The sequence below is a fragment of the Anomalospiza imberbis genome, chromosome 1 (genome assembly GCF_031753505.1).
Source record: "Anomalospiza imberbis isolate Cuckoo-Finch-1a 21T00152 chromosome 1, ASM3175350v1, whole genome shotgun sequence".
NCBI lineage: Eukaryota > Metazoa > Chordata > Aves > Passeriformes > Viduidae > Anomalospiza > Anomalospiza imberbis.
In genome coordinates, this window is record NC_089681.1 from 43,191,060 (window position 1) to 43,212,452 (window position 21,393).

The window sequence follows — 21,393 nt, forward strand, 5'->3', positions numbered from 1 at the left end:
TGGCAGATGGATGACTTCAACTCCACATGTTGTGTTCTTGAAGTAGGAGTATAGAAAAGCCCAAGGTGTTTTCATCTCCCCAGCAACTGCATGTGCTTTATCCCTTTATAATATTTTCCTTTTAGGTGAATAGGACTCCAAAATCACCATTTTTCTTTTCTGCTGTTATGGTTGCTAGCACATCTGGAATGCAGCTATAGTCCTGAATGTAAATACAGTACTGGATAACTACTGAAGGTTACTTTAAAGATGCAGTATCCCTTTAAAAAATACATTTTGCTTCCAAATTTCTAAAAGGGGTCCGACTTCCTTCGAGGAAAAAAAAAAGTCAGTCTTGTAAGTACTTCTAAGTGGCAAAACTACTTTAAATGGCAAAACTCTCAGATGTTATTTAAATAGAATACCTCACATAAGAAGAAAAAGAAATTATATGCCAACATTCAACCAATATGCAATTAAAATCTTTCCTTATTCATTCATCAGAAGAATGCATCATTTTTAGGCCAAAGAGAGGCTACAACCTTGAGAACCAATGACCTATGTCTGACCTTATTTTTATATATATTTGGGACTGACAAACCTAGTGGACAGATTAGAGAGACACATATGAATAAAGACCATTTGAGTGAGAAACAGGAAGAGAAAAGAGATTTCTAATCTCCAGCAGAGAAGCTACCTTCTCCTGACTCTGCTGAAGCCAATGTGTTTCCAGTGTTGGTCCCGCTAACTCATCACATATACCAATCTTTCTCAAGGAATCAACAAAGAGATGAGTAAGATTTGAGTTCCACAGTTCCTGGCAGGCACATAAGGAAACTTCTCTAGCCATCTAAATTCCTCTTTTAAATTTCTTTTGTTAGGCGACGTGACTATATTTTAGCCCTAGATAGTGAAAGTCAATTGAAGAAAACAATCTTGTCAGTAGAAAGACTGCAAACTGACTTAGAAGCTACCCTGGTCAGCACCCCACACCTTGCCACTACCCTGCTCACACCAGCTGCTATTCAATGTGTTATTAATTCTGCATAGTTACTCCACTTCTTAGAGTGCTATTCTTCCACTGATCTTTAACCTGCAGCTCGTATCAACTATCAAACAGTGGAGAAAAAAAATGTGCTGCACTTTGTGCAAATAAATAGAAGCTATGAATTACATGCATTAATGCATTTTTCTTTCTCTTTTTAGCACAGCAAGAGAGATCATAGATACTTCAGTAACAAGGCTATCTTTTTTTTTAAACTACTTCTACAGGTCTCCTCTTCTTCCCAGAAAATGGCACTCAGAATAACTAATTTCTGAAAGCACAACATAGGAGAAAAACCCAAAAAAACAAAACAAAACAAACTTTAAAAAAAATCCACTAATTGCAAACCATTAGTGGTCTAAACTGTCCTATTTCTCTGTTCCTTTGTCCTGCTCTCCCACGTTTTTAAGGGATACTGCATCTTTGACTGAGCTCCTACCGCACCACCAGACAAGCTACACACAGTTTGGAAGGCCCTATGCAGTCATCATGACAGAAGGCTCCGCAGCCTTTGCACACGATCATGGCTTTCAGCCTGCAGGAGCATTTCAGTTCCAGCTCATCGGCGTTGCTGCTGTCAGCAAATTTCTGAACCGGGATCTGCGCGTTCTGGTTAGACAGGCCTGTGGCAGTGTTTGAGCCACTTCCTAAAATCCCAATCGATTTCTCAATTGCAGATGCTGCCCTTTTGAAACTTGTGCTACCAAAGTGTATTGTTGGATAATTTCCACAGAGCTGCTGCTGCTGCTGCTGCTGCTGCTGCTGCTGCTGTGGGTGCTGCGTCTGTATTTTCTGAGCAGCAAGTTGGGTAAAAGGCTTCTGTGGCTCAGAAAGTAAATAGGAAGAGAAATCTGCATTTTTTAATGCAAACGCTTTTAACTGTTCTTTCACTTCGTTCTGATCATAGGAAGCTTGTTTCATGCCCAGTTCGCAGCTGCTGCTTAAACCTTCCTCAAAAGAAATAGGTTCAGATTTTATATTGCTACAGATGCTTGCTGGCTGAGGCCAACTAAGTCTTTTAGTGGTTTCCATAGTAACTGTCGGTTGTTTTTGATCAGAGGGGACTTCTGCATTTGGGTGAGGAGGGGGAGGAGGTGGAAGGGGCGGAGGCGGGGCAGGGGGATGCGCTAATGTTTTACTCTGCAGAGTTTGAGAGGCACTGGCAATGTCATCACCTTCCTTAATTTGAATATTTGGGGAAAACACACTTCCTAGCCTCAGCTGGTGAGCTGCTGTAGAAATATTCACGTCTCCCAAACCCTTCTGTTCCAGGTGTCTGCTAAAAGCAAATGTGTTGCAGCCAGGTGGGCCTTTTGAAGTAGTTTGCAACAAAGCTGCTGTAGGAATGGGGCCTCTTGCAGCCATGGACATTTGGTAAAAATGCTGTCTATGTGAGGTACTGGCTTCTGCGTGAAAGCTGCCATTTTTATCAATGTGAAATAAGCTCTGCTGGAAACTGCATGAAGGCAACGGTCTCTTCTGCTGCTTGATCTCTGGGCTGTGAGTGATCCGGCTCTGAATGGCGTGTTTGTTAAGCCACTCCTGCTTAAATGGCTGTCCGTGCCCTAGTTGATTCATGCTGGAACTAATTACACAAGGAGCCACTTTAACATCTGTGTCCATTGACACCTTCCCAGGCTCACATTTAATTTGAGCATGTTCCCCTATAGTCCTGGCCATCCTCTTTTTCGGATGGTTTTCACGCTTTCTGATTTGTAGCGGGGCTATACTGCCTGCTGCAAATCCTTTACCATCTGGATTAGGAGAGTTGGAAGCATGTTCAACAATATTTCTCTCAGCCACTACTGTTTTACATACTGAGGTAGTTTGCAAAGGCAAGGGAAGCCTGTTAATTTCTAGTTTGGCTCCTGATCTGGGCTGCGGCAGCACTTTTTCTAAAGGCAGATTGCCCTGCAGTAACTGTGTCACTAAGGGATTGTTGGCCTCCACTGACGACAAGCGACAGCTAGAGCCTCCGGCACTCGTAACTCTCTTTAGGGTTTCTGTTGTCAGGGACAGGGAGTCTGCCATGGAGTCTGCGATGGATGTCTTGGAGGTCTGTGGTGGCTGCACACTCGTGGCTATTTCTGCAGTCTGGGCAGTCATTTCAGGTCCTGTAAAATCCTCGGTGTCCATCCTGAAGCACTTGTCAGTCTCATTAGTTTCCAGTTTAACAGGAACAGCAATGCTTGTCAAAAGACTCCTGGATTGCAGTTCTGACATTTGTGTGTAACTGGAAGGTTCATTTTTGACATTTTTCAAGCAATTTTGCTCTGTGTATTCCTTATGCTTACCAGAGGTATGATGGCTGACGACTGGCTGGTCTGTATTCATTGCCTCCTCATCACGCCAACAAATTCTATTGTTAGTGTTGTACTGATTGGCACAGGCAGCATTGGCTTCATTTTTCAGTGCTGAAGGACCTCTTAGTTGCTCAGCAAAGCCTTGGCTGGTAGTAACCACCTCAATTAATTTATCTTGAGGAGCAAGAGGCACTTCTCGAAGACTTGAACAACCTGCCTGCAAGTTTTTGCTGTCTTGCTTTGCTGTAATGGTGATAAAGCTGGAACTGTGCTCAAGGTTTTCATTAGCAACCACTTCAGGCCTGCTTATGACAGACACCTGAGGACAAGCTATACTTTGTAAGGCAGCTTCTGTCCTTACAGGTCTGCTTTGCAGGTCAATGCTGTTCTCTACGTTTTCAATAGAGGAAGAAAGTGACAGACTGGAATTCTGGTTTGTAGTGTGGTCAACAATGACTTTACAAGGTATAGACCTATTCATGGCAGTTTGCGTAAAGCTCAGTGGATGAGATTTACCAGAGAGTTCCATCCGGTTTCGTGCTCCAGAGCTTTTTTCTAAGAGATCAGCATTCAATTTAGTAGCATTATCATAAGAGCTTATTGTCACCATGTTACCACTAAACATTGAGATAGGTGGCCTTGCAACAGAATCTGCTGCTGAAAGGGCCTCACTGCAACTTAAAGCTGACCTGACGGTAGTGTGGATGGAGACAGTGCTCTGCTCGCTACACCCAGTTATGGCTATCTTATCAGAAGGAAATCTGTTGGTAGTCCCCACTGGGGGAATCAGTACAGAACTACCAGAGAGATGATTTGGCAAGTTACTTGCAATAGATGAAGCTGGCACAGTGGCATAATGACCGGAGACTGCGTTATTCACATTGCTACTGGGTACTGGCAACCTTTTGTCATCGATGGTGTTTGATAAGACTGTGTTGTCTATGGAGACTGGTACATTACTGTTATCAATACATTTTGGTCCAACAGTTATGCATGGAGTATCAGCCCCTTGGATGGTTTTCAGCATATTTATATTACAGGCTGAAATTGCTGTGTTTGCGCTGTCAACAGACATTAACACAGAGGATTTATCAACAGAACTTGCAAAAGAAAGTTCTTTAATTGCTCCAGACATAGCAGTGCTGCAAACACACACAGAGACTGAACTTTTATTATAAAGCACTGGCACACTGTTACTTTCAGTAGAGGTAGATGAAATAATTTTCTCACACAATTGTGGCACAGGTATATTTTCATCAGAACTGTGCACAGATATCTCAGTAGCAGTTTCTGGTAATGTAGCTGTGTTAAGGGACTGCTGCAATAAAGTGGTGGTCTCACGGTGATGAGAAGACTTGTTGCTAGGGGACCTGCAGTTAGGATTGACTATAATGACACCAGTAGAACCTTCAATCTTTGTGTCAGTAGTTGTTGGTATCTCCAGAGATGAGGTACTACTTTCCTTTGAGCTGAACTGTGACTTAGATTCTTTATTAGTCAGGAGTAAATGAGCTCTGGCTTGATGCTTTGCAAATAGCTTGGCCTTTGTTTGCTCCTTGATGTGTGCCAGCGTTCTTGTCTTTCCACCTTCGCATGGGGTCCCCATTGCACCAGAGACTATGCTGGCAGCTGCTGCCACGGCTGCTGCAGCTGCAGCTTCTCTTTGGGCTCTTGCTTGCTGAGCTCTTGCTTTGATATCTGCCAGAGTTCTAGCCCCAGTGTTTCTCCCACTGCTGACTGATGTACTTGGGGAAACTCGAGGTTCTGGTTTAGAAACAGGCTGGCTCTTGATGATAAAAGGTGGTCCAATTTTTGAAAGCTGAATCTAAAGAAAGAAAAAGAAAAAAACCCAGTAAATTTTAATGAGCTCATCAACTCACTAAAATAACCAGCTGTCTCTTTAAGGGTCAGAGAAAGGTAATTAAAGGAATTACTGTTCAGTGCAGGTGGACAAAAACCTGCTAAAACTTAATGATATTTATGCTTCAATATTTTATCATCCTCCAGCGTGAATATGACACCTGTATTAGCCTACTCACACTGATCCTTCTGACAGGAAGAAAGATTGAACTGGATAACAACATGATGCTTATCAGATACAATTTGTCAGACCTGTTTTATATTCAGTGCATCTACCTGAGATGATCAGCAAGCCTCGTGCAGTGATACTGGACAAGAACCTGCAAGCAACTCCTTCCTGCAAACATGTGAAAAAATAACAATCATGTAGTGCCTTTCTCCTTGGTCACCAGTGATTAAGCCAGTGTTTTGCTTATAAACCAGACAACAAATCTTGCCATTAGACAGGATGTAGTGGTATTTCCACTGAGCCTGTTTTCCAACCGCCATGATGGAGGATTTAAGAGGTGCAGAAGAAGTGAGTCATTAAAGGATATGCTTTTTCTTTCCTCACTTGCATTTTTAAGAGACTTGCTTTAGTACACTCCTGGACAACTCTTTCATTACCGCACTTCAAAAATAAAATCCTCAAGACTATAAATAGTAAGCCCACAAATACAAAAAATTTAAATACCAAGCACTTTAAGCAAAATAATAACCTGTAAAATCATTGGAATTATTAGGATGTTTCCAATTAGGCATATAGTTTTTCAAGATTAAGAATCTTGGAGCCACTTGATAACTCATACACTCTCTCAGGATACCCCAAAGTTGGCAAAAAAAACCTTCGATTTCTTAAAATGGACATAGTTCTACTGGCTGTCTCTTGCAATAGGACTTAGTGGTTAATGCTATGACCTATCTTCTGAAAGGAACTGAGAAGAATACTAGGTAGTATTTGTAGAAAAAGTAGTCATAAGATATGATGGGAAGTGACAGCCATACAACAGAATGACAGAAGAATTGGGGTTCTTTTTTCCTCCTTTACTTACAAATGATTGGGGTTTGTTGGTGAGATGATAGAGCCAAATTTTTTTTACACAAAAAGCATACTAGAACTGATTGCCCACAATTCTTCAAAACATTCTGCTTTCAGTTTCAGCAGTAACTCTTTTCAGCTTCCACTTTGCATTACCAGAACTCCTAGAGCTCTAAGTGCTCGGTTATTTTTTTTATTATTATTATTAGAGTAATGACCTTTTTTTATTCCCTAGTGATCTATTTCCTTTATGCTTAGAGAGTTATTATAATTTATTAGGCTAGATAGAACCTTCCAAATATGAAAAAAATATCACTAAACTCAGAACAGGGCTAACTTCCAATTGCATCACTGCTCTTAAAAATAAATTATCTGAAATATGCTTCTGCACTAGTGATTAAAGCCTATTAGTCTATTTGCCCTCCTGGCCATATTAACAATGTTCAGTGACTGCAGAAGTTAAAAATAAATGCAGAAAAGGGCATTTCTGAATAATCAAGAACTAGTACTGCAAAGCCAATGACTTAAATACAGTAAATTGGGTCTAAAACTTGGCTGAAGTCATCAAGTACAAAATGAAAAGGTTCAAAACACTGAGCCTATATATAACTGAATCTACAGAACTCTCTGTTAGGAAAAAAGCCCTTTTCAACTGAAATATACTTTCTTACATAGCAGAATAATACACATATAAGTGTTTGCTTAGATGGTGTATTTTTTTGCCTTTTGCTTTGCCATTAACAAAGCTATCTATTCTGACTCTTGGTTCTCTTTCTGGATTAAAGTGCTAGTTGTTTTTCTAAGCACTGGTTATGATAACACTTATTAATCATGCTTGCTGGAGAAGACATCCACAGAAGAACAAGCACAAAATACAGACGGGCAATTAGAAAAACAAGTGCTGCATGTGACTGATGGGGAAGATCTTGAATTCAATTAAGCCATGGATACTGGAGAGCTCTCCCACAAACAAAATCAATTTTTTAGCAAAGACCCCTACTGACCAACTGTAGATATATCTATATCAGAAGTAATTTGGCATGATAGAAATATAATAGTAAAGCAAAATCATCAGTACTAACAACTCTTATACATCCCCAAAAAATATACCATGTACTGTGCCTGCATGCAGTTCATAGATGGACATAATAAACATTTTGTTTCCAAGCCACCCTATTTATTCATTACTTTACCTTAAGGGGTGGAACTCGGGGTTCTTCTCTAGGTGGCTGTTCTTTATCAGATGGGCTTGTTGATGAAGCACTACGATTAGGCAGATCATCATCTATTCTAGCTCTCTTCTCTTTACAGATTCCAAAACTGTGCTGTTCTGCTGTTTTCCTCTTTGGGATCTCTGGGTCTCTACTTTCATTTCTTGCTTCTGGTGATTTTGTGGGTTCTAAAGACTTGGAGGAATGTGAACTGTCTAAACGACTTTGGGTGCTGCCTGTTAGCTTGTGAGATTTACTTCTGCACACTTCAGAGAACGTAGCTTTCTCTAGAGATGAGGTATATAGTTTATCATGTGGCTTTGATGGAAGCAATTCAGTATTTTTGCCAAGTGATCCTTCTGATAAGACAGACACCTCTGAAGGCAAGAGGGTACCTTTCTTGTCACTTCTTTGCTGAACACTGTGATTTTTATTTTTGATCACCTCTGGAGGAGTGTGTTCTGGGATGGATGCAATGTAGGATTTCTCAGTTTCAGAATGTGACTTACATGGTTGATGACTGAGGGTTTTGCTTTGGGACTCTTCCAATACTGAAGTATCAGGTATAATTGTTAGTGGACCAAGTTTCACATTTTCAGGGGCACTCTGAAGTTGTTTTGGCTGAACAAGATTCTCTTCTTGAACCACCTTAGGAATGACAGAGCTTTCTTCTTTCAGAGTGGGAAGGGTGTCTTCCAACAAACATGGTGATTTCCTTTGTTGAAGAGTAAGTCTTTCACTGCTTGGGGAATTAGAAACTGGAGATATCTCTGATGGAAGAGGCAAACTATTTGTCACAAATGTTTCAGAAGTTAGAAGAACAGAAGATACTGAAGATGTTTCTGATGTTAAAGGCAAATCAGACATTGGAGATGTTTCTGATGTTAAAGGTAAATTAGAAGCCGGTGATGCCTCTGATGTTAAAGGCAAATTTGACATCAAAGATGCTTCTGAGGTTACAGGTGAGGTGGACATCGGAGACATTTCTGACATTAAGGGTGTGTGCAAGTTTTCATCACTGGCCTTTTGCTGACTATCACCTTCAATATTTTCAGAACTGGACACTTCAGATGAGCAAGCTGTTTCAAGAGATGCTGGAGTACAGGGTTCCTCTGAAGTTGACTGAGTGTCTCCTCCAGGAGAGGCAATACAAACTTCTGGACTTCCAGAGGAAAAGGAAGTTTCAGAAATACAAGCATTTTCAGACAACTGTTCCTCAGGGTCGCTATGAAGCTCCATATCCACTGCAATGCCTCCACCAGTGAACAAGGAGCCTTCCAGAGCAGCACTTTGCATTTCTGGCACAATTAGCTCTTTTGCAGACTCAGAATCCTTCTCAGCTGTACCGCTGACAGAGTTTGTGGATGAAGCTGATCGTGCTGGTGATATGCAATCCTCCAGCTGATCTATCACAACTGACATCTCCTCCTGAGGGCATTCTGACTTCACCTCTTCTTTAATTTCAATGCGAGATACAGTATCAGTTACATCATTCATCACGACACAGGACTCAGTGCTGTCTGCAAGCTGTACTGCCTCTGTTTCCTCATTTACGCCAGCTGGACTTACAGACTCCTCAGAAAACTCGTGTTCTGGCTTATGGTTTTCCTCTTGGCATTCACAAATACTTGTCTCGACTTCTTCAGCAATTTCCTCCTGAATGACTGATTCTTCAGGTATCAGTATATCTTCAGAATCTGCTGTTAGATCCTTGACAGGAACCTGCTCCATACTACAATGAGATGGACTATAATCTCGCTCTGGTAAAGGTGGAACTTTAGCACCTTTCTCCTCTTGATCCTCAAAGGTTGCTTGCTTAGAAGGACCAGGTGTGCCAGAAGATCCACACAAAGAATTGCTTTCGTCTTCATCATTGTTCTGCACTGCAGTGAGCTTTGTTGATTCTCCTCTTGACATTCCCAACCTAGAAGAAAAAAAAAAAAGAAAAACAGAAATTAAAATAGGGATTTCCATCACATTAAGGATAAGGAAATAGACTAACCTTTCTGACTCACATTTTTTATTTCCAAAAAATACATATTTTCAAGTTTTAAATAGTGGCTTGCTTAGGTGGTGGCTATCTAATTTATATACAGTTTTATGTATTTTGGAAACCTATCTACTGAGATTTACTTACAAGTGTTAAAAACCATGAATATTTTTAATATGTCTCTCTGTCTGCACTCCTGTTGTTTTGGTTTTTTTGTGGGTTTTTTTTTGTTGTTTTGTTTTGTTTTTTGGGTTTTGTTTTGTTTTTTTAATACCAGCACAATATTGCAACACTGGTACAGCATCCATTGCAGAATAAATGAACAATTGCATCATCTTCTAGGGGGAACAGTTGTAAAGGAAATCTCTTTTTCTCTCCTTCACCTGCTTTTAGGGTCAACACAGCCAGCAATATGAAAGAAGTTTAACATTCTTAAGGAGCTAAAAAATACACATTTACAATCTATGCATTCATTCTCAGGGATGAAGTGCAAAGGAGCCATGTATACTATGCAAGCTTCTGAAGATTTTCTTACCTTTGATCCTGAAAATACTAGTTTAAATAAAGTTTTATTACTTCAGCAAAATTAAAAAATCCACAAAAAACCCAAAACAAAACTAAAGCCAAGAGATGAAAAAAAAAGGTTGTTTTAAAAAATGTATGTGCTCTGACATCCTCATTTCCTTCTATGGCCAGTGGGAGTACAGACGTTCAGCATCTTTAGTAAGATTTTCCAAGCAGACTTTATGCCTCAGCAATTCCGTAATAGTAGAAAATACACAAGAGCTTGGTGGGAGGCCTTAAAAGAAATTTCATGGTCTTAAGGATTTTCTAATCTACTAAACAGATCTCTGTTATCATTTAATCAGAAAATAAAGAACAAAATTGAAACAAGCAAGCATAAAAGATATTCAGAAGCTATGGAAGCAAAATTGCTTGTCAGTGTGTAGCCAGAGGATAGAGATACAAAGGCCTATTCAGATCAAAGTACAGAACACATAAAAAACCAAAATCTGTGGTTGTGCATTTTAAAAACACCGAGCAGATGTATTACAGTGAGAGCTGTAAACACAAAAAAAAAAATCCCCAAACCAACCCAGCCTGGAACTGGCATCCCAAAAAGCATACTTAATTATTAGTATTGACTACTACTACACACTAATGATGAACAAAGTCTCCCTCTGCCATCAATATGTTGAGGAAGGATGCTCTAGAGTGCAATTCAGAGCAGCAAATTCACAATTCCCACACTGAATGCATTTCAGAATATGTGTTTTTCTCCTGTATAGACTATAAGTTCCCCATATGGTCTAAGTTCAGGTTGTAAGTGTAGGTGAGTAAAGTTTAGTTTACCAGGGTTTTGGTGAGTAACTTCCTCTAAAATTCCTTGTGTTAAGGAGCCAAAGTTATCTCAGGAAAATGGGAAGGGAAAACAAATCCACTCCATTACTGAAAACTGAATCAATGGTCTATTTTCTCTAACTGGGTACATCATGAAAAGATACTGCTTGATGGGTATCTTCATGGATTGAAAATCAGCAAAGGAAGGAAGGACAGGATAAAGTTGAATGAAACTGTCACATGGACACTACACAAATACACACATTCTAGTACCATATTGCAGACAAAGAACTGTAAGGGAAATAAGATAAAGCAGATTAAGGCCAGCAGAACACGTACTGAATCTTAATCATTTTTTTCAATATTGGAAATACTACTATGTTGAAGAAGAAATTGAAGAAAAAGGCTTTCTAAAGAAGAAGGCTCAAGATCATCATGTTTAAGGCAATCTCAGATTGCAAAATAAACAGCTGATCTGTCTTCTCCCTTAGAGAAAAAGACACCAAAGTTTGCAAAACAGCACAAAAATACGAGTACAGCAGCAAGCAGATTTCAATGAAAGTGCTAAGGACAGGATTCAACTGGTAGAGTAAGGGCACTCAGGCATCCAGTAAATAAACCCAAAAAGCTACTCAAGGATATATGAATGTTGATATTCTAGTGCTGTGATAAATAGTACTGGGGGGAAAAAGAACCAGTGTAAGGAAAGGATTAAATCAGCAATAAAATTTGGAGGAGGTCTACCCAAAATTAAAGCTCTGATCTAGCTGATAGTACTATCCTGACATGTAACTCTCAAAAGTGAGAAAAGAGATAATATATTGACATAATAGAGTATAACCCTTGAAATCTTGGGGCAACAAGCCAGAAGAATGTGGATTTCTATCAACATGCATCAGCTGATCCTAGAAAAATAACTGCAGAATAAGATTTTGTATTTTGAAAAAAGTCAGAGAGAGGAAAAATGAACAAATACGAGGAAGTGGAAAAAGAACAACAATGGATGGAAGTAAACTGCAACTGACAGTGCCACGATAAACAGCCTGGGTACAGAAAGAGCAAATACGAGATACAATGCTTAGAGCTAACAGGGAAAAAAGCACTCTAAAGTCTTTGATTGCCATCAACTGTGGAGTGTATAAAAATGCTTATAGAGATTCTGCACCTATTAAGGGTCCTTCCATAAGCAGAAGGTGAAACTTGAATTTACTTATGAAATATTAGCAGATCAAATTCACTTAAGTCAGAGCAAAAATACTACTCTGTAAAGTGAGCAAGTTAGCCTGCAAGACAGATTCATTTTGCAGACAGCATATGTGAGAAACAACTCGAGGAAGCTCACAAGTAACAGCTAGTTCAGTCAAATCAACATAGCCCAATCATACTGAAAGCTAGTTTAAAAGCCAAAGTGAAAAAAGGTAAGAGAATCATGGAGTCACAGCATATCCTGAGTTGAAAAGGATCCACAAGATCCACTGAGTCCAGATCTTGTCCCTGCAAAGGACTGCCCCATGAACCAACACAAGGTGGAAGCTACAGCAAAAGCTACCATTCAGTGAGTAACAATGAGGAAAAGTACTTAAGTCAGCGAAGTACCTCTGCTTACATAACAGCCAAGCAGAAGAAAGCAAGTGAAACAATGCAAGCAGGGGAAAGGGCAGGGAGGACCAGATTCAATAGTTCAGTCAAAATGGAAATGATGTGGAATATGACATTTTGCATAACAATGTTGATGTCAGAAACCTATGAAACCAAATGACATGTATCACCACAGACTGAGCAATTATCTGCCAAGCACCATGGTATCCAGCATTCAGCCAGCACAGCAGGACTGCTGGCTCTGCAGAATTATGAGCATCATTCTGTGACAGTCATTTTTGACTGAGGAACTCATGCATTGCTGGTAATAAACTTCTTCTTGTGGACGGCCCTATACCAGTATCTTACACAGCCCTTTCCTCCATGAAAGGTTAGTCACTGACTCCCCTCTTGACCTGCATAATGAAAAGCCATTATGTTCTTTATCTGAAAACCTAAAGAGTATTTTTTGATACTAAAAGGATCAACACCTGGACAAAACTGAAGTCTCAAAGCTGCTTTCTAAGAAATTAAACATTTTACAATAAGACAGTCTGACACATTAAGAGCCTAGTATTTCCATTATTTGTAAAGATAAGGTGCTGTAGAAAAAATACAGTGGGGGGAAAGCACCTAGCAAGGGTGCACAAAGTAAAATACTAAAATGGATCTGTCCATTCCTTGCCTCATTTTCACTACATTTCTCAGTGGTCCAAGACAGGGGATTGTGAGAAGTAGTACCGTTACTGCAGAAACATTTTAGTTAATCTTTAAGATAATAAGTTGTATGTCATATAACCCTGTGCCCTGGATTTCTTAAGTGAAAAACATCTGACAGCAAAACTAAGACAACTTAGGTAATGATGGTTCCCATTGAACAGTTTTTCTGCTAAGTATTATGCATATATTTGATGCAGTAGACAGTGAGATAGATTAAGAACTGACTGAATGGCAGATCCCAGTGGGTTGTAATCAGTGGCACAGGGCACATTTGGAGGCTCGTCAGTAGTTGTGTCCCCCAAGGCTCAATACTGGGCCCAATATAGTCCAACTTACTAATCAATGATTTGGATGAAGGGGTAGATGCCTTCTCAGCAAGTTCACTGACAACACAAAGCTGGACAAGTGGCCAATACACCAGAGCCTGTGCAACCCTTCAGAAGGAAGCTGACATGTGGGAGAGATGGGCAGAGAAGTGTCTGAAATTCAGCAAAGGCAAGTGCAGGGTCCTGTACCTGGGGAGGAATAACCCTGGCACCAGCATAGGCTGGGGACTGACCTGATGGGAAGCAGCTCTGCAGAGAAGGACATGGGGTCATGGTGGACAACGAACTGTCCATAAGCCAGCAGTGCCCTTGGGGCCAAGAAGGCCAATGGTATCCTGGAAGCATGAGGAAGAGCATTCCAGCAGGTTGGGGGAGGTGCTCCTGCCTCTCTCCTGTGCCCTGGTGAGGCCACAGGTGGCATGCTGTGTGCAGTTCTGGCTCCTTGGTACAAGAGAGAAATGGAGCTTCTAGAGATGGTCCAGTGGAGGGCAACAAAGATGATTGAGGGCCTGGAGCATCCCTCTTAGGAGGACAGGCTGAGGGAGCTGGGCCTTTTCAGCCTTGAGAAGAGGCAATTGAAAGGAGACCTCATCAATTTCTATAAGTTCCTAAAGGGAGAATGTCAAGAGGATGGGGCCAGGCTCATCTTGGTGGTGCCAGGCAATAGGACAAGAGACAATGGGCAGAAACTGAGGCACAGGAAATTCCACCTGAATGTGAGGAATAATTTCACTATGCAATGACTGAGCACTGGAACGAATTGCCCACAGAGAGTGTGGAGTCTCCCTTACTGGAAAACTGCCTGAATGTAATTCTTTGCCATGTGCTCAAGGATGACCCTGTTTGAACAGGAAGTTTGGACCAGATGAGCGACTGTGGCCCCTTCCAACCTTACCATTCTGTGGTTCTGGAATATATTTAAAAATACTTTTAAATAAAAAGAAAAAGAAATCAGTAATTGCTAAATAGCTGGTTTATACTTAATAAAAATTCTTAGTATTTTTAAAAACAGAGATATAATTCTAAGTATTGATGAATTGGCTTTTAAAAATAATTTCTAAAAGGAAAATTCTTGGATTTTAAGAAGATGTGAATCTCCTTAAATTTTGTTTTTTAAAAGAAATGAAGAAACACTGAATCTTCAGCTGCTGAAGAATGCCACCTCTGTATCATCATCATCAATGAAAATTGTGCTGACTCACCCTAGTTGTGCACCTAGAGTGATATATATTTCATTTTAGTCAATTAAAGGTATTTATTTATTCTTTGCATCTCACTTCTAAAATTAAATTAGCCTTTGTCACTTTCATTTGTCTTTAGCTAACATTTTTTTTATGTCATATATTCTTCTCAGGCCAATGGGACATCTCAATCAAAAAATCAAAAACTCTTATTTGATTTTAGGAACTCTGAAACTAACTTAGAAAAAATAAAACAAATTAAAACGTATTACAGAAATATTGCTACTGGTCTTCTCATCTGTAAAAGCTGTATTTATATTTTGCAGGAGGGAGGAATTGCCCTAATGCTGTCTTTTAAAAGATAATTAAAAATATTCACATTCTTGTGTCTTAAGCTCTCTTTGGAATGAATTTTTATGGATGAGTTATGACTCCTTAAAAACACAATTGTAATGCAAGTGCAGACACACGACTATAATTCTACCCACAACTTCTTATATGGGGAATGACTGCTCTTGATAACTGCTTTATTAAGTTTTACAGCATATGACCGTGCTACATGAAGCATGGAATTATATTTTTATTTCCTCCTAAAAGAAAATATAAAAAATCCTTTTATTTGCTCCAGTACTTACTTTTCACCATAAAACCTTTCAAAGAATTTTTCTTTCCAAGGTTCTGTTTTCTTTTCCTTTTCGATCTCTTGTCTGATGCGCAACTGCATTTCTGGTGTAAATTCTCCTAAAAAACAAATACTAACATATTGAATAAAAGTTGTCAAGGATTAATTTAATAGAGGTAATTATAAATTGTGAATAAAATGACGACGTACAGTGATTTCTGATACAATCATCCAACAATGCCAAATGAAATTAATGAAAACCAAAAGGGAGAGCGACATAGAAAGATTTAATTTACTATATACCATCAGTATTTCAAAGGTATATTGGCAGGGTTTAGTTGCATGCATTCATGTTTCCACGGCTGACAGTGATGAAAATACTTGGGGTTTTTTTTAACTGTCAAAATAAGCTGCCACAGCAAGCTGAAAAAATGTACTCTAAATTCAAAATGGAATCAGCAGTTTCTCTTTTGCTGAATTACTGGTCTATTACAGTTTATTTTCTAAAAGTATTTCTCAAATGTAGAAAGAGACGCTCTTCATAAAAACAATTAACCTTGGGCAGACCTGAGAGCAAGCAGTTACCTTCTGCCAGTCGCTGTTTCCACCCTTGCGCTGCATATGCGAAGAACTCGTTATTTAGAGCGGAGCTACTGAGGCGCAAAACTCCATCGCTCCCCATCTAGAAAATAAGCCAATGGTAGCGGAAGACAGTGTCAGAAACAGCGTCAGCTAAGATCACATCAAAACAGAGTTTCCATTAGGAGAAATGGGGGAAGTGTAGGCAGTGGGAAGAATACAAAATGACTACTACTAAAACAGCATTTTCACGCTAGTCGTTACTGTAAATGGAAGTGAATTAATCCAGCATCAATGTGCTCTCTTCAGTCATAAGTGCTCCTGATGATAACTCAGTTTACAACTGATTGATGTGCTTTAATCACAGCCCTGTCTTGGGACCATGTTTAGAGGCATTGTAAGCAATCAAAAATCAAGATCATTATTGTACTTGTGCATCTGCCTATAATATGGTACAAAACAAATTAATTAAATGCAATGAAGACAGTAACTTTGGTGTTTCTAAATAAACCTAATACTCATGTTAGCTAATAAACTGTATTGGTCAAAGAGTGGATGACAGGCATTTTTAAAAAAAAGAACTGACATAAACTCATCACTGAAACTGAAAACAGCTCTACACATAATTTTATAGGCATCAAAAGTGAAATCTGTGGAAGAACATTAGAATTATTTGTATTTTCTACATTTGTCAAATATTCAATGATAAGACAACATTAGAAGTCTTTATCACAGTATTTTCTACAATAATTTTTAAAAGCAATTCAACTATTGAGCTGTCTTTTACCACAAAACTTAATGCATATTTTCAGGCTTGTGAGGATATTTCTGTTTCTGAAAGAATTCTAATAATTGGAAAAGGTAATTATATGAAACAAATTAGCAATAACTATCACCTCTAGCATAATAAATAGAAAGTAAAAAAAAAAAAAAAAAAAGGAAATTAAAAAGAGAGGAAACAGCAGCAGAAGTAATGTTGTTAGAATGCTAGAACAAAGACTCTCACTATTTTACATCCTTCCAGGTAAGTAAGAGATGAATGTTTGACAACACTGTTTGTAATCTAGCAGTAAAATCCAGCATATTAATAGATGTTTTAGCTAAGTAATATCCCCTAGTTCTCAGTGCCTGTTTCCAACAAGAGCCAGAAAGACACAGGCATGCCAGAAACACTGAATGATATTTCAGTGTAGTTAACTCATAGAGTTATCATATTTCACTGATAATACAGGCCCTGTTTTGAGAAGTCTTTGTTAATTTACTCATTGCCTAGTTGACATCCTGTCCCATAATTATCTCAGAGGAGTAAACCAGAAAGATGTGAAGTAGTAACCAGAGAAATAGCAATTAGCATGGACTCTGAAAAATAGGCATTGCTAAAGGCATTTGATTAGAGTAAGAAAATATGTTAATGGTACAGAATTCCTCAGCAGGATATGAACCTACAGAACTGCTGCCTGTGCTTTCCTGCTATATGGCACTGTTTTGCCAACATTGTCATAGAAGTTGGGTTTAAGTGGGTTGGATATGTAACATTTCTACACATCTCATGATGTGGGTTATGGAACACATGCATATTAATTACAGGTAGGCTATGACTAATGCTGCAGCTAGAGGAAAACTGGAAAGAAACAGTGAAACATGCAGCAGAAGCAGCAAGATGATAAAACCAGTGAGGTGAGAAAGGCAATAAAGAACATGTACTTATTGTATAAATCAAAGTACTATGACACATTATCTTCTTCCTGCACAAATGAATTTTGCCAGAAATACTTAAATTGCACAATTAATACATTAAAGAGAGATTTTAAAATACCAGTCCCTCTTGCACCTGAACAAACAAACCAGTATATGGTCAAAACTGCACAATTACACAATTTTCTAGAAAGGTCAGATGCAAAGTCACAAAGAAAAGAATCACAACTTACTAAACAAACAACTCCTTATTACTCTAAGAAAGGTGTTGAAGCTACCTTAAGTTTCAACAGAAAAGGAGATGAAATGGAAAAACTCATTTGCCAACATATGTTCTACTCCAATCTTCATTAAATTAAAGATTTTTTTTCTCTAAGCCTGGCAATATTTTGCCAAAAAAAAAATAGTCATACAGACATTAAATTCTAATAATATTTAACCACATTTAACTGAAGGCTGTGTCTCAAAGATATGGACCTCCTGAAACTCCGTGGCTCAGCTGATGATTAACAGTGTAGCCATATCACCAACCAGATCAAAAGATCTCTTAGGAAAGTAATGATTTGTGGACAATAACTTTCTTTTAAATAAGCAAAATTACCCAACTTATTCAAAGGTCACACCTCTATTAGATTTCATGCAAAGCTGGAATGTACCACAATAGGTGGAAAGAGATTGTCACTTGTCAGCAGCAATCCACTATCAGATTGCATTAAACATAATTTGAAACTGCAGCCAAGTGTGATTGAGCTATTTCACCAGACTGCAGAAATGAAGAGCATTATACAGACTGACAAATTATATTACCATGTGAATACAAGAAGAGCAGTATTAGCTTCATTGTAACCCTGTTGTTGTAAGGACAGGAGGAAATCAAGCTTTGCAGAAAGAGTTACCCCACCTTTTATTTTTGTTGACTAATATACTTTAGAAAAAAACCGCCAGGTTTCTGGGTGCAGATTTCTTTACAAAGTTTCAAAAAGAAACTGTGAACCCCAAGCTAAATGCTAGGAATAGGTCCAAACAAATTCAAATGTGATCTAGTTCACCTGAGAAAAAAGCACAGGCTGGAACGTCAGAACAGAAAGCAAGTGTTAGCAAGGTCATGGGTAAAGATCATTAGCTCTCGTGGACCAGAAAAAAATGCCAAGTAGTAAGTATCTGCAAAAGAAAAAAAAAAAAAAAAAAAAAAAAAAAAAAGGAAGGGGAAACAAACTCCCAAAAGAATAGCAAAAAGGGAGAATTATATTGGTTACCAAAGAAGAAAAAATATTATAGGTCAACTAACAATGGAATAACAGTCCATTTGTGATCTGTATCAAAAAACAAATGCATACTTCACTGATCACTTTAGGTGTGAACTGCAGCAGCTTACAAATCCTGGGGATCTATGTCCACAAGACAGAAAAGATGATGTTAAAGATGCTTACATTAAGAAATGTAAGAACGACAAACTAAACATGAAGTCACTGACTGACTGCATGGTAGTCATTGCCACTGATGAACTGACAGAGAAGGACCTTTCCAGAGACCTGTGTTCACAGATCTACATAATTCATGGAAGATTTATTAGCTAGAAGAACCAAAATCTAAACATAAGAACATCTAATGATACAGAACGTGGAAACACACTAATTAATTAGAGGAGAAGATTACAATGATCCATTTTAACATGACATGAAAGAATCATTTCAGGCTTAAATACTGTAGAGCGATGTATGAAAGTAGACATCATTATCTAGACTTGGTACGCATATGGATACTAATGTTAAAAATTGAAGAAATAAAGAGTTGTGCAGCCCCAGTGACTTCACCCAACATGCTCAGGAATTTGAGATAAAAGAAAACATTTGCTGGAAATGGAAAAGGAAGGATTTATTCAACCAGAAAAAGCTCAAAGTCAAAAGGATGAGAACAAAAATGCTAAAGAAACTTGTAACGGCCAAAGAGATAAAGCAAATGAAACAAATTTTGAAAATGTTATAGAAAGAATAAAGCACTATGCAGAAAGAAGATACCACTACCCAAACTAAGTTAACAAAAAGTTCAATCATTTAGCCTTTTTCAGTTCATTTAAAGATTTCTACACAGTGAAAAACAGTTTGAACAAGTTGGAACAGACAAAACCCAAGTAATTTTACGTCTAGTTGTTTTGAAAGAGTCCATCAGAAACAAAAAAACTAAAAAAGATATTTTATGCTTTTTCTCAATACCCTAGTCATGTGAAATCAGGCTAACATCTTTTATGCTCTGTTAAACTTTGAAGGACTAAGAGGTCATCCTTCTATGATGTTAGCTAACAACCTCCACTGAAATATTTTCTTACTTCACTTGGAGAATGCATTTTCACCTGAATCAACAAGTGGAAATTTTGAAGCCATGGAGTGTATTCAGTTCTCTAAGCTCTGATGATAAAGACAGCACAATTAACCACTAGCTTTAAATTAGAATTTGGAGAAACGTGCCAATAAAGCCATTCTTAAATACACTGTTAATTTTTATGGTATTTAAAAAATGCTGTCCAACAGAGACAATGTGTTAATGAGCTGGAACAATAAACATTTCTTGGAAAGTTTATGTTTTATTCTGTTGGGCTCTAAATTTCTGGGTTTTTCTGATTAAGCACAATGCTAGAATTATGTATTCTAATTAATGCTTTCATGCAGAATTCACAATGGCTTTTGAAAGTTCTTCTTTTTATTGACAGCAAACAAAAAACCACCCAACCCCAAAACATATCTGTTAAAACCCAGCATCTATTTTGCATTACAAAGCAAATGCCAAGCATTCTTATCAGAACAAACTGAGCAACCTTTCTAGAACAACTACTTCAATTATTTTCCTCCAAGTTCCACTGAAAATTCTCTTCTGAAAATAAGGCAGGGGTTATTTTTTTAGCTCAACCTGAAGATGCACATTGGTGTTTAGTAAGTATACAGCAATTACTGCATAGGTGTGTAGTGGTAGGTTATCTGATTTTGTCTAGAATCGTGAAAGACAAGGACTTAGTCAATCTATTATTTCTATATCTCTTTCAAATGATTCAAAATTCTCCTAATGTATTTATAAAATTTCTAATGATCCACTGTACACAGCTCTTGTGTAGCATACCGTATTTCTTACACGGAAGCTTAGGTGTGAATACCATGCCATTTGACTAGAATCATAGAATAGTTTGAGTTGGAAGGGACCTTTTAAAGGTCATCTAGTCCAACCCCTCTGCAATAAGCACGGACACACTGAACTATCAGAGGGACACATTCACCATCAGGTGTCTCAGAGCCTCATCCAAACTGACCTTGAAAGTTTCCAGAATAAGGCATCTACCACCTCCATGGGCAACCTGTTCTAGGTTTCCTCATAAAAACCTTTCTTCCTTATATCTAATCTGAATCAACCCTCCTCCAGTTTAAAACCATTACCCCTCAGTCCCACAGCAACAGGCCCTGCAAAGAAGTTTTCCTCTATCTTTTTTACCGGCCCAGCCATCCCAATTGTCTCAGCCTTACAACCAAAATACGAAACAAAACCAAAACCGACCAACCAAAATTACAAATACAAAAGCAATCAAAAAAATCAGCAAAGGAAGTGAAGATTCATCTAAATGAAGGGTTCAGTACCACTCATTTATTATACCCTTTCTAAAAATTGCTACTAACTCTATATTTTATCTGGAGGAAGAACAATCCTATAATTCACATACTTTCCCAAAGGTACATAAAAGAAATTATCTACAAAAGATGGAAGATATAAGAAAATACATTTTGATGCTTTTGCATTAAAGATTCCAAAATATTACAAATGAAAAATTTAGGAGCATTTATCTCACACAGAGGAAACATAACATTTTATTTATGTGTGCAAAGAGACACCACTGCTGTTTTGTAACACAAATTTGTAACAAATTTGATTCTCTAGCGCTGGGCACCAGCATTTCACTGACCT

General features: G+C 38.4%; 1 protein-coding gene across 12 annotated transcripts in view; it reads right to left on the bottom strand.

The window, feature by feature from the left end:
• Positions 1 to 1,329: 1,329 nt before the first annotated feature.
• The window catches only part of ASXL3 (ASXL transcriptional regulator 3), a 122,234-nt gene continuing 102,170 nt past the window's right edge, over positions 1,330 to 21,393 (bottom strand). For all 12 annotated transcript variants that reach the window (XM_068189667.1, XM_068189675.1, XM_068189657.1 and 9 more), the window contains 4 exons: positions 15,760 to 15,856; positions 15,188 to 15,293; positions 7,399 to 9,340; positions 1,330 to 5,152 (listed from right to left, as the gene is read on the bottom strand). In XM_068189667.1, coding sequence (XP_068045768.1) covers positions 1,460 to 5,152; positions 7,399 to 9,340; positions 15,188 to 15,293; positions 15,760 to 15,856 — 5,838 coding nt within the window. In that variant the 3' untranslated portion in view covers positions 1,330 to 1,459. The remainder of the gene's footprint in view (positions 5,153 to 7,398; positions 9,341 to 15,187; positions 15,294 to 15,759; positions 15,857 to 21,393) is intronic.